Below are 12,945 nucleotides of genomic sequence, written 5' to 3'. Positions count from 1 at the left end.
TCCTTCCTTCCTTCCTTCCTTCCTTCCTTCCTTCCTTCCTTCCTTCCTTCCTTCCTTCCTTTCTCCCTTTCTCCTCACCTCTCTCCACAGGGTTTCTCTGTGTAGCCCTGGCTATTCTGGAACTCAGTCTGTAGATCAGGCTCTGCCTCCTGAGTGCTGGGATTAAAGATGTCTGCCACCACTGCTGGCTCCAGCCCTTCCTTTTCTTTTCTGAGACAGGAGAACTCATTACGTAGACTAGGTCTTGAACTCTGCCTGTCTTTGCCTCTCTAGTGCTGAGATTAAAAGCATGTCCCCACACCTGGCAACAATCTCTAAATTTCAAGTGGCTCCTTCTGGGAAAGGTAGATTCTCAAGGGACTCCCTCTACTCCTTTACGAAGTAGATATTTTACTCCTGTCCAAGGCAATAATTCCCATGGATTCAAGACAAGACTCTCCCACCACCCCCCTTCCCCTGCAAATCAGGTCCCACTGCAAAAAAAAAAAAAAAAAAAAAAAAAAAACCTTCAAAATCTATACATGGTCCTTTTTTAAAGTCAGTACATTGTAACTATCAGTCTCTTTTGTTGACATTTAGGAAATGTGCTGGTCTTTATCCTTTAGAAGAGTCTTAGTTGGTATAAACTAACAAGGTCAGTCTTGCCTTTGGGGAGAATCTGCCAGGACATCAAGCAGAGGTGATCTTGGCAGAACTGGTGAGCCTGGTATGTGCACGGACCATGGAAGGAATACTCATATGACCAAGGACTCAGTAGGAAGGCTATTTCTGTCAATGAGACTACACTGACTGGTTCATAAAGAGAGCTCAAATGTTCTGGCTTTCCATAGAAATACAACAAACACAACAGAAGTAGTATTTTTGGAGAAGAAATAACAGATGAAGGCAGATTAGGAGGACCAGATCTCAGGTATCTGTCCAAGGCTGGTGATAAAGCTCAGTTGGTAAAGTGCCTGTCTGCTATGCACAGGACCCTGGGGTAAATCCCTAGTACTGCAAAATAAATGCATAATGAGGTCCATTAAGATCATTAAAGCAATTTTTGTATGTTAGAGTAAACTTGAGACTTTGTCTTAAAACAGACAAACAAAACAAAGCAACTTTTTTTTTTTTTTAACATCCATGGCAATTCCCTTTTTTTTTTTTTTTTTTTTTTTTTTTTTTTTTTTTTTTTTTTTTTTTTTTTTTTTCGAGACAGGGTTTCTCTGTGTAGCCCTGGCTGTCCTGGAACTCACTCTGTAGACCAGGCTGGCCTCGAACTCAGAAATCCACCTGCCTCTACCTCCCAAGTGCTGGGATTAAAGGCGTGCGCCACCACGCCCGGCTGGCATTTCCTCTTTTCTTCTGAAATAGTTCATAAGAAATCATTCATCACCAGGCATGGTGGCACATGCCTTAAATCCCTGCACTTGGGTGGCAGAGGCAGGCGGATCTCCGAGTTCGAGGCCAGTCTCGTACCACTGAGTAAATTGCAGGAAGGCCAAGGCTACACAGAGAAACTTTTCTTGAAAAACAAAACCAAACAAAACACATGCCACTTGGGGATGTTAGGATTCTGGCTGCTCCCAATCACCCTTTGCTTCTTGAGCTCCATAGGGCTGGAGACAAGTCCCTGACCGGCATCACTGAGCTCAGCACAGACATCTGCTACTCTAGCAACTATTTACACGTGTCTAGCTTGTGAACTTTCGGAGACAGAATGTTTCCCAAACAAACCCCATCTTCTCAGATGCCATTTCACTCAGGTGGCACTGTGGTATCTCATCACTGCTCAGCTTTGACCTAAGCCCCGGGGTCCACCGAACTAACTAGAGAACTAGTTCTCTTCTGGTATCATCTCCTTTCAGAAATGCTTCCAACAGGGGATGGAGAGATGGCTCAGAGGTTAAGGGCACTTGCTGCTTTTGCAGACAACATGAGTTTGATTCCTAGCACCTACATAGTGGCTCACAACCATCTATAATTCTAGTTTCAGGGAAACTGAAGCCCTTTCCTGACTTCTGTGGGCACCAGGCACACATGTGATGCACATTTATACATGCAGACAAAATATTATAATACACATAAAATAAATCTAAAGTGACATCAATGCCTAAAAAGATAAAATCCTTAAAAAAGCGCCCTGTTTTAAAGGAAGGTTTCAGCTGGATTATTTTACTATTTACTAGGGAAATCTTTATTAACATCAAGAGTGAATCAAAGGGCTGAAGAAAAGGCTCAGTGGTTAAGAGTGTGTACAGAGGACGAGAACTCAGTCTGCAACACCTATGGTGGGCAGCTCACAAGTCCCTGCAACTCAAGCTCTCTGGGCACCTTTGCTCATGTGAACTGCCAGCTCACACTCATATTAATGAAATAAAGGTTAGGGCCAGGAATAAAGCTCCATGGTATAGACTGGCATAGCATGGGTGATCTCCCCCACCCCCACCCACAGCCTCCCAAAGGCATTAACACAGCAGAGTCTTCAATAGTTTCTTTGGTGAGAATTTCATTAAATAGAAAACCATAAAGCAGTTTTACCTTTGAATGGTCCTCATCCACAGAAGACTCTTCTGAGGCATGGGGAGTATTACTCAAAGAGCTGCTTCTCTGGTCATCAGCTGCCATTTCTGAAGGTGCTACTTCTATCACTGACAAACGACAACCCTCACTCCTTCCTCCACCTAATTCTTCTATCCTTGAGTGAGAAAAAGACCGAGACCGGGTTTCTTGAGAAAGCTCTACAAATTTCTCTAGGGCACTAAAAAAATCAATACGATCTGTACTAAAATCAGAGATGGCAGCTTGGCAACTGGCTTGGGGGCTTGGTGACTCCAGATCAGGTGACATGGGGAGGTCTTTCAGTCGAGATGTCAACTCTTCCATTGGCAGTAAGTGGACATTCATGTCTGCTTTCAGTGCGTCTGTCTCTAAATCTTCCACTGCTAAGTCTGGGAACTTGTTGGCAATGTCTGGGGCCTGTCCAGGTTGGAGTAAGGCTTTAGATGCATGGCAGTTGTCAAGAGGGAATTTCGACTCACTGAGACAACACTCTGATGAGCATCCATTGATGTCATTTAAATTTAATTCATCTTCAATCTGTCCGGCATGAAACTCTTGTGAAGAAAACCCCAAGCAGATAACTCTTTCTTTGGTGTGCAGTCCTTTCTGATTTGCATCTTGTGGGACCACATGCTCCATAAAGACAGTAGGCATGGCTGCAAGGTTCTCCACAGTCTTCACCTCAGCGATTTGGTCTGCTGACGTGGTCATCTCCTTCTTGTTGAGCTCGAGCCCAGGTTTACAGATGGGTTCGTGGTGGTCTGAAAGGTCACTATCTGAATGAGATCTCCAGAGTTTGTTATGCCGCTGTTTGCTGTGAACAACACAAACAGGTTTGTGAAAACAGTCAACATCCTTCCAGGGGAAACCACACCCAGAGAACCAGAGAAACCTTATCTCCTGCAAATCCTTGCTCCTATTCACTGGAGCAAGAAAAAAACAAAAACAAAACACTGCAAAAGATGCACAACTTATAGGAATGAAAACCAAAGCAAACAGCAATAGATGGCAAAGATCTGAATTGTTTTGAGACTGGGTTTCACTAGAGTCCTGGCTGACTTGGATGAAACGCCTGCTTTCTCTTGGGTAGACCAGTCTGCCTCAAACTTGTAGATATTTCTCTGCCTCTGCTTCCAGAGTGTTGAGATCTGACTTTTTTCTGTAATCAGATTAATGGTACCTGAAATTGTTGTTAACAGCCACTATTGATAATCAAGTTCTCTCATGGCATGGGTAAGTGTGACCTGTTGACTTCAATCTTTTTAACGTCTTTTACTGTGTTAATGATGGGAATGGCGTCATTCTCATTCTCCAACAGGAGATATGAGGACAACTTGGAATAGTTGGTTCTCTCACTCTATCACTTGAGTCCCAGGGATCTGTCTCAAGTTGTCAGGCACAATGGCAAGCACCTTACCTGATGGACTATCTCACTGGCTCTGTCAAGTGTAGCAAGAGCTCTCCAAATTTAATCTTTAAATAATCAGTTCTTCCTGTTAGAAGTTTTCTTGAGGAAATATTTTAAGGGTATATGGTTTTTACACACACACACACACACAGACTGGGGTTCAGTTCCTAGTGACCACATGGTGGCTCAAACCATCTTTAACTCCAGCTCCGGGAGATCTGATATCCTTTTCTAGCCTCCAAAGGCACATGGGTACCAAACATACATTCAGGCAAAACATCATATACATAAAATAAGATAAATAAATCTGCTCCTCTCAAGACACAGGGATCTATGTAGAAGAGTAGGCAGAAAGATTATAAGAGCCAGAGGTGGGGGAATGACTTGAAGAAACAATGTCTTCCAGACATGACAGGGCTGCCTCATACCAACTCAGACTGTGACAGCACATACAGACCTGCATAAGTTCAGATAAAACCTCTCAGTACAGAGAAAGGGACACAAAGTCCTACTCCTAACCAAGAAGCTATCTGCACTAGGTATTTGCTGGGAAAGGGGACATCAGTTATCTCCATGAGGGTGGCACTGGATATATCAACTATGCTCTAGGGCAGGCTTCAACACAACATGGGTGCTGTGGTTTTGGGGTGCTATTTGTCTTACTGGCTTTGTTTGTTTTGACCTATGCTTTTTTTTTTTAAAAAAAAAAAAAAGAGGGAAAGAAAGGTAGGAAGGTGGGAGAAGATTGGGGGAGGGGAAGGAATACAATCAAAATTTATGCAATTTTTTAAAAAATTAAAATATCTAAAATCTTTAAAAAAATGTTTAACAGGGGCTGGAGAGATGGCTCAGAGGTTAAGAGCACTGATTGCTCTTCCAAAGGTCCTGAGTTCAAATTCCAGCAACCACATGGTGGCTCATAATCACCTGTAATGAGATCTGATGCCCTCTTCTGGTGCATCTGAAGACAGTTACAGTGTACTTACATATAATAAATAAAATCTTTTTAAAAAAATGTTTAACAATTTAACCAGAAATAAAACAAAACAACCCCCAACCTAAACAACATATAAGTTACTCAAAAAGCAATAATCTTTTGGAGGTTTATTATTGGAATAAGAGCTTATGTAGTAGCTTTTGTTGCTGGTTCAGATGTGGGGGAATGGTGATCAGGATCCTTCTTATTTTTATTTGTGAGGATGGCCATAGAGGTCAGGAGAGGAGTCAGCTCTCCAGAAGCTACCCCAGTCTGGGTGCTGGGTACCAAACGTGGGTTGTTGAGCCTTCTTTCCAGCTCCATCGTGATCAGTCTTTTGTATGTGTTTGAAACAGGATCTATGTGGCCTTTGCTGACCTGGAGCTCACTATATAGAACTGGCTAGCCTTGAATTCACAGAGCTCCACCTTTCTCTGCTTCCTGAGCACTGGGATTAAAGGCATGCACCACCATGTCTGGCTAAGGTGATCATTAAGTTAGAAAATAAAGGAGGCCTAGTTAATCTGGATTGAATATGCTGTTATAGAATGAAGAGGATGAGTATAAAGGACAAGCCTTTCCCAAAAGATCTTAGAACTTGAGACAACATTTAGGTAAATGTGGGCCAAAGAGGGCTCTTTATAAACCCCAGAGATCACTACATAGTCATCCTTTGGTTATTTCATGAAGTGCAGTCTGAGGTGGGTACAAGTTCACTTCAAACTACATGCTTATAGGAAACACAATTCCCAAAGCCCCAGCCAAAATGTCTCAGCTGCCTGTATGGTTGGTCAGGATCACCTGCCCAGGGATTAGATCCTAAATATGGTGCTTGACAGTCCCCATGATTTAATAGCAGACAAAGAGTTACCTAACTTCTGGGTGGAAGGGGAAACTCAGCTTTAAACAACTTGCCCTTGGCTTGGGGCCACACGTGGGTTCTGCTGAATCATGTGCCTACACTGATGTGACCCTGTTTCTTCTCTACACCTGCTCTCAGCACCCTCTGCCGTCTGCTGCTTGGGTGGAGTGCTCAACTCAGGCCTTCACAGCAGAGGGTGCTTTCCGTCAGAGGGAACAGGTCAAATCTGTTTATGAAGACAAGCTATAATCAGCTGGCTGGGTGTACGGTGGAGTTTTACCCTTTTCAAGCTGCATGACTTCCAGCCACCCCTAGGAGGAGACAACATAACACACATCACACATCTCAAGGAAGGGAGAGGCAAGCTGACTGCTTTGAGTAAGCATGGACTAAACTGTATTATTGCCAACCAAGGCCAGTTTGCTTCCTTTGTTAGTTTTTCTTCTTAGTTTTCTCCTCTTAGGAGGCCTTTGTTTCCAGACCTAAATACCACTTGTGCTTTCTAATTTCCACACCGTCACTTATTGTGGGGTTGTGCAAATGGGTCTTCTCACTTAGCACCATAAGGTAATTCCTGTGATGCACGTGACTGAAGAGACAGCTTGGAGGGTAGCTGTTCTTGGCCATCTGATGGTATAAAACAGCAGCTGATTTTATTAGCCAACAAACAAATGAGAAGTCTCAATAATCTCAAGAATTCCCCAAAGTATAGTTTTTTTTTCTTCGTTTTTTGTTATTAAATGCTTGCAAACTGCTTATCAGTCAGGGCTGGGGAGATAGCTCCAGAGAATCAAATGCCCTCTTCTGACCTCCATGGGTAGCAATCATGCATGTGGTGCAAATACATACACATAGGCAAAACACTCATACATAAAAGGAATAAAGCTAGTACATTGAAATATCATCAGTCAAGAGGAAATATGAGATGGAAGCTATGCTAGTGCGTGTAAACAGGACTGTTTCAGAGGAACTGGCTAACATCACAGCCTGCTGCTCAGCAGGGACTTCCTTCTCTTGTTGGAGGTTGATGATGATCAGAAAATACTCTTTTGAGCCTTGGGAATACAACTGACACCTACTTATAAGAGAGTAAGAGAAAGAAAATCTAATCCAAAGACTGGCCTGAGGCAGAGTGGTAGGCACACTAACACAGTCCGGCAACCACCATCACTGCTACAGCACTACACCGTCATGTGCTCCCTGCTGACCTGTAACCTCCTCCCTCCTGAGCTCTGTGCTAATCATCTGTCCCTTCCTCTCCCTTAAAATGTTATTGCAGGTGGTTTTTAAAAATTAATTAATTAATTTTTAGATTGAATCTTACTACACAGCCCAGGCTATCATGCAACTCACTATATGAAGAGCAGGCTGGCCTTGAATTTACAGAGATCTGCCTGCCTCTCTGCTGAGATTAGGGGCGTGCCCACCACACACGACCGTAAAACACTGTTTTGGCTAAAATGTTTTGAAGCTCCATCACTGTATGTAAATGTATTTTCATAAAGTGAAATAAATATTTCACAATTAGTTTGTCCATATGGTTGACAAATAGTCTTAGCTACTATAAACATTGCCAGGGACATTCTTGTGGCTGCTAAGACTTCAGTCTCTCAGAGGTGTCATGCAATAGAGTGTAATATATGGGTCATGGGGCATGTGTGCATCACTGGTTTGCTGGGAACACTAGATTGCTTTTCAGTGAGGCTCTGCCTGGTGTATTCTAATCGCTGACATTGACAGGACTCAGCACACAACACTAGATCATATCTATTATTTTAAACTGGTAATTTCTAATCCAGCTGACCCCCAACTCCCATTCTAGGCAGGCAAGTAAATAAGCAAGCTGCCAAAAAGGAACTTCAGAGTTGGCTTACGGCCTAGATGATGCAACCATGCCTCAGATCTCCCCTCCTTCGAGTGACCCTTGACCTGAATTTGGAATCATGTAAACACAGGCACACATATGACTAGGCTACTCTGGGAAACAGTTTAGTTTTCTTATTTATTAGATGAGCAGAAAAAAAATGTAATTGATAAGATATATAAGACATTCCATTCTCTTCCTTCTGCTTTCTTAGTTAGGTAATAGCATCATCAACTTTTTAAGAAATGTACACAGAAGAAACTAGTGCTAGAAGTGTAGGGCTAGGAAACTGAGGTTGGCCGAAGTTACCTTCTAGGGGACTAGGAAAGCAGTGTTGGCACTTCTGTGAGTTGTGCATGGTCCTGGATATTTTCAATTATTTAGCCAGAAAGCTATTTTAAAAAATCCTTTTAAGCCACAACTAGGCTTGGCTGTCATGGGACCAGAAATCCATGTCCTTTCATTTCAGGCTCCCTGCTGTGGGCTGACAGCTATGTCTAACTAGACTGCTCTCCACCAGAAAACCAGGATAAGAAGAGAGTCCTGCTACCTCTGGCCCTCAAACCACAGTGGACATGTCTGAGGACATGACACACAAATTCTCCCTAGCTTTCCTCCCTAGTTTTCCTCCTGACCCCTTTACACTGGAACCTAATACCATAGACATATGGTTCAGCTTGCAAATGGTCTGCTTGAAATTTGAACCTGTCTGATAGAGCATAAATCTGGCAGGTGCTTGTGGTAGCAGGAAGAACTTTATAACTTGCTCTTCTTGCTACCACCCCACAAGTATAAAAACGGAAAAAAAATACAACATGAAAAATACCAACAGTTTAATTATACCATCCTTTTTAGGTCTTCAAGAGGAGGAGTAAACCAGCCTTTTCTAAGCTACCAATGATATTTTGAGAGATGTAAGAAGTTCTTTGCATTTCTGACATATGGCTGGGACCCTCATGCTCTCACTAAGACTGTAATCAACTGAGATGTTACTATAGAAATAGGTTACTCAGAGGTCACTGCACCAAGAAGCTCCCTCCAACAGACAACAGCTGGCACAACCAGCCAAGTACCCAGTGCTGCTCTGTGTAACTACAGTTAGAGGATGCTGGGATCACAACTCTAACTCTCTGAGAGCCACCATGTGTTTCCTATGATGTGAAAACAAGATCCAGAAAAAAAATACTATTAAGGAACAACCAAGCTTTGGAAGTTGTCTCTGTCTAACTGCCTTTCAGGGAGCCCCCTCTTCTGTAGACCACTCCACACAGGTGATAACAGTGAAACGGAGGGACAGTGAGGCTTAGTTGGATTTGGTTCTAGAACATTCTTTATGAGCAGTCCTGGCAGTCAAAAGTGGCCTAAATGATATCCCCAATCTGGCCATCACAACACAAGAGATTCCAGAGACACTTTCCATGACATTTTCTGGGGAGTTGGTATGACTGTGATGGTTGGAGGCAGGTTAATGTCAATGGAGAAGGAAAAAAAGAACATATATGAATGTATGCTTTTTTTTTGGTAATCATGGAGAGAAGAAACGATGAGAAACAACCCTTAACACATAGTGGTATACAAAGAGTGACTTAAACACTTGGGAGATGAGGTAGGAGGATTAGGTGCTTTGGCTACAAAGTAGGTTCAAGGCTGGCTTAGGGTATGTGATAGCCTGTCTCTAAAAAAACCAAGACGTAGCTGGACATGGTGGCGCACGCCTTGAATCCCAGCACTCCGGAGGCAGAGGCAGGCGGATTTCTGAGTTTGAGGCCAGCCTGGTCTACAGAGTGAGTTCCAGGACAGCCAGGGCTATAACAGAGAAACCCTGTCTCGAAAAACCAAAACCAAAACCAAACAAACCAAAACACACACACAAAACCTGTCTCAAAAAAAAAAAAACAAAAAAAAACCCAAAAAAACCCAAAAAACCCAGAACATGTTATTTTATCAAAACAAAACAGTAAACATAGACCTACCTACCTATTTATCTACCTACCTACTGACAGGGTCTCTCTATGTAGTCCTTTCTGTCTTAGAGTTTGATATGTATACCGGGCTGGCCTTGAACCTACAGAGAACTGCATGTATCCAAGTGCTGGAGTTAAAGGCACTGCGCCGCGTCTCTCAACTTCATTTTGATGTTTTAATTTTACAGATGGGGGTCAGGTGGGGACTAGAAACACCAAGTAACTTCTGAAGGTTGCAGCATACGGGTGAACCAGGAACAGAAACCAGATCTAATGATGCAAATTCTGTGTTTTTTCCTGTCTGGAGTTTGCCCTCCCTTTATGAATCAGGCTCAGGAAGTCGGGATGGAACAGAAAAGGAAAGGAAAAGGAAAGAGGAAGTGTGATTTTCTGGTTTATGCTGCCCTTCATATCCTCATTTAAATTTTTTTCTGAGATTCCTTTAACATCTAAGAAAAACCACATATTGGGGGAGGTTTACTGGGGAAGGGAAACCAACCCAACAGCTTGCAGTAGCCTGGGGCTCCAGAATAAATACTGAAGTTGGCAGGACACGTAGCGTCCTTCCTCTCAGGAGGTCACATGAGGACACTGCCTAACATCCGTTATGTGTGTGTCTGGGAACATGTAATATTTATGTTCTCCTCAAATGCTTGGGTACCCTTTCCTTGTGCCCTATCCTCTGATTTGATGTGAAAGTATCATCAAAGTTGGTGCTAGAGACCTAGAACTTCTTTGAAACAGAGGATTGAGTATTTTCCCAGCTTCTCAAGATGAAATCATTCCAAAGGCTGAGTAAATGGGAGGGGCTGTTAGTGGAAACCATAATGCTATGTTGTGGTCACATTTTCACAATTCTTTGGGGCTGGAGGGCGGCCCCTCTGCGTGGATAGGCTGGAAAGCTATTTAACATTTTGTTCTGTGGAAACATGGCCCAGATTTGAGAGTCAAGATCAAGTCATGAGACTTGCTGGAGTCAAAACCCTGGCACCAGCTGCGATTGCGTTTAGACAGCTGTGCTATTACCCTTAAAACACAGCCTAGAGCTGGTCACAGGGAAGCAAACCAAGTCTACCAAGTCAGAGGGTTTCAGCCTGTGACAGCTCAAGAAACTGATTCTCAAGTCATTTACCATATGATGCAAGAGTAGCTGAAGGAGATTTTTAACTCCCAAAGGTAATGGAATGAGAGGCAAAGAAAGCCACTCAAGACCTACCTGGCCAGCAAGATCCCTTGGTATTCTTCCAGTTGTCTCATGAAGCTGGGGTTAGGCTTGGTCACCGTTCGTCTTTCCTTTACATAGTCATAGGCTCGATCCAGATTCCATCCATACTCCTTCATTGCATAGGCAATCACAGTGGAGGCTGAGCGACTCACCCCCATTTTGCAGTGCACAAGACATTTAGATCCATGTTTCCTAGTTGGGAAAGTGAGGTGAAAAAGGGTGCTGATAGTACAGTGTAAGAGTTGGGGTTCAGGTTCCTGTATTGCCCTTCCTTTTTTTTTTTTTTTTTTAATTTATTTTTTGCTATGCAATGCTCTCATCTTAGTACATCCATGTGCCTCTATAATCAAATATGAGAATTAAGTAGGCAGCTTTAACTGTACTCTTACATAATATTTGTCTGTCTGTTTTTTGAGACAAGATTAGTCTTAGTAGCCCTGGCTGTATAAACCCTGTAGACCAGACTGGCCTTGAACTCATAGATTCACCTGCCTCTTCCTCCCTAGTGCTAGGATTAAAGGTGTGGTGCCACCACTGCTGAACTCTCTTTTTTTCCACTTTTAATATTAAGCCTATTAATCCACTCAGTAAAGATATCAAGTATTTACCATATATAAGTTAATGTACTAGGTGCTAGACACAAACTTAAGTTAATACACAACTACTATACTAAAGGGTAGGTCTGAATTAGAGAAACAGACAATTAAAATTCAATGCTGTAGTGCACTGAATGTCACAGTGTGGAGAGGAGAATTTTGCATGTGGAGCTGGAGCTCATTTCCTGTGTGGTGGAGACCAGTTCCCTCACAGCCCTCAGGCATGTCTTCTGGCTGCCAAGCTCCTGAGTTAAGGTGTGGTAATGACTCGTCTGATTTGTGCTAATAGAGTTATTTCTAGTTAAGTTCCCAGGAAAGGCTCTGACCCGGGAGGAAAGCATAGATGAAGCGTAGATGTTTCTTCTCTATTCTAGAGGTCAAGAGGTCACTTTCCACATACTATCACAACCCCAGGGACGTATCACATGTCATTCTCAGTGGTCAGGTGGAAAGAAGGAGAGCTGCCTGTTTGTATTTTGCATGCTCTGAAGTGAACTCAGGGCTCCACACATACTCTGAGGACCTGCTCTATCACTGAGCTACGCCCCAGTCCCTGTGGGCTTCTAATACAAGGGAAGGAAGAGAAAAGGATGCTACCACAAAGCAAACAAAATACCTCAGTCTTACTGGATCAAAGCTAGCCATCATTCGGAATTATTCAGTAATGTTCTAATTCTAACAATGTAGTGTTCCAGCACAAACTAACTCTTTAAGGATCAGCTAAATGGATGAATGAACTTATGGATCTGCTGATCACATCTGCAGCTGGTGAAGAGGGAACATTTTCAAAGCTGGAGAAAAAGAACTGTTACTGTTACGGCTGCTACTCATGGGCTCTAGAATCCTTTCCAGTAACTGTTCCAATAAATTAAAACATGGACATGTGAGCAAGAGCAGAGAAGCTGTTCATTTGCTCACTGGCTATACTGCTGGTTGACTCTTTGCTTTTCTGCAGTCATGAGCTACAAGAATGACTGAGGAATTATCAGTACAATGAGCCTGAGGTGACTTGCCCAAATGAGTGAGCAGATAAGCTACAAGAATGGACTAATTTCTCCGAATTTTAAGATCTGCATTGTTATTTGTGCGTGTGTGGGTGGGAGGGCATCTGAGTGTGGTGGTACACATGTGGACCCCAGAGGATGACTTGGAGGAGTCAGGTCTCTCAACTTCTACCAAGTGGGTTCTGGGATTAAATTTAGCCTTGGCAGCAAGCCATCTCACGGTTTTATTAGACTATAGTTAGGAAGCCAATGCACAGCGATTCAGAAAAAAACTTAGACATGCGCTCTATGTTTTCCAAATGATCTCTAAAAACATATCAAATTTTAGGCCTTTGCCTATAGGTGCTTCAACTTGGACAAGCCTAAATAAAATAAAATTTATTCCCTATGAAAGTAACTTTTTCAACTTTTACTTTTTTCTTTTCTTTTCTTTTCTTTTCTTTTCTTTTCTTTTCTTTTCTTTCCTTTCTTTCTTTCTTTCTTTCTTTCTTTCTTTCTTTCTTTC

At 42.7% G+C, this 12,945-nt stretch overlaps 1 protein-coding gene across 3 annotated transcripts in view; it reads right to left on the bottom strand.

Annotated features, from left to right (window-relative positions):
• Ssh2 (slingshot protein phosphatase 2) overlaps window positions 1-12,945 on the bottom strand; it is a 228,658-nt gene that overhangs the window by 3,810 nt on the left and 211,903 nt on the right. For all 3 annotated transcript variants that reach the window (XM_021212427.2, XM_021212426.2, XM_029545599.1), the window contains 2 exons: window positions 10,832-11,032; window positions 2,521-3,355 (listed from right to left, as the gene is read on the bottom strand). In XM_021212427.2, coding sequence (XP_021068086.1) covers window positions 2,521-3,355; window positions 10,832-11,032 — 1,036 coding nt within the window. The remainder of the gene's footprint in view (window positions 1-2,520; window positions 3,356-10,831; window positions 11,033-12,945) is intronic.

This window comes from Mus pahari, chromosome 14 (assembly GCF_900095145.1).
Source record: "Mus pahari chromosome 14, PAHARI_EIJ_v1.1, whole genome shotgun sequence".
In the NCBI taxonomy this organism is placed as follows: domain Eukaryota; kingdom Metazoa; phylum Chordata; class Mammalia; order Rodentia; family Muridae; genus Mus; species Mus pahari.
The sequence above is the reverse complement of the archived record's forward strand: the minus strand, read 5'-3'. Positions and strand labels throughout refer to the sequence as shown.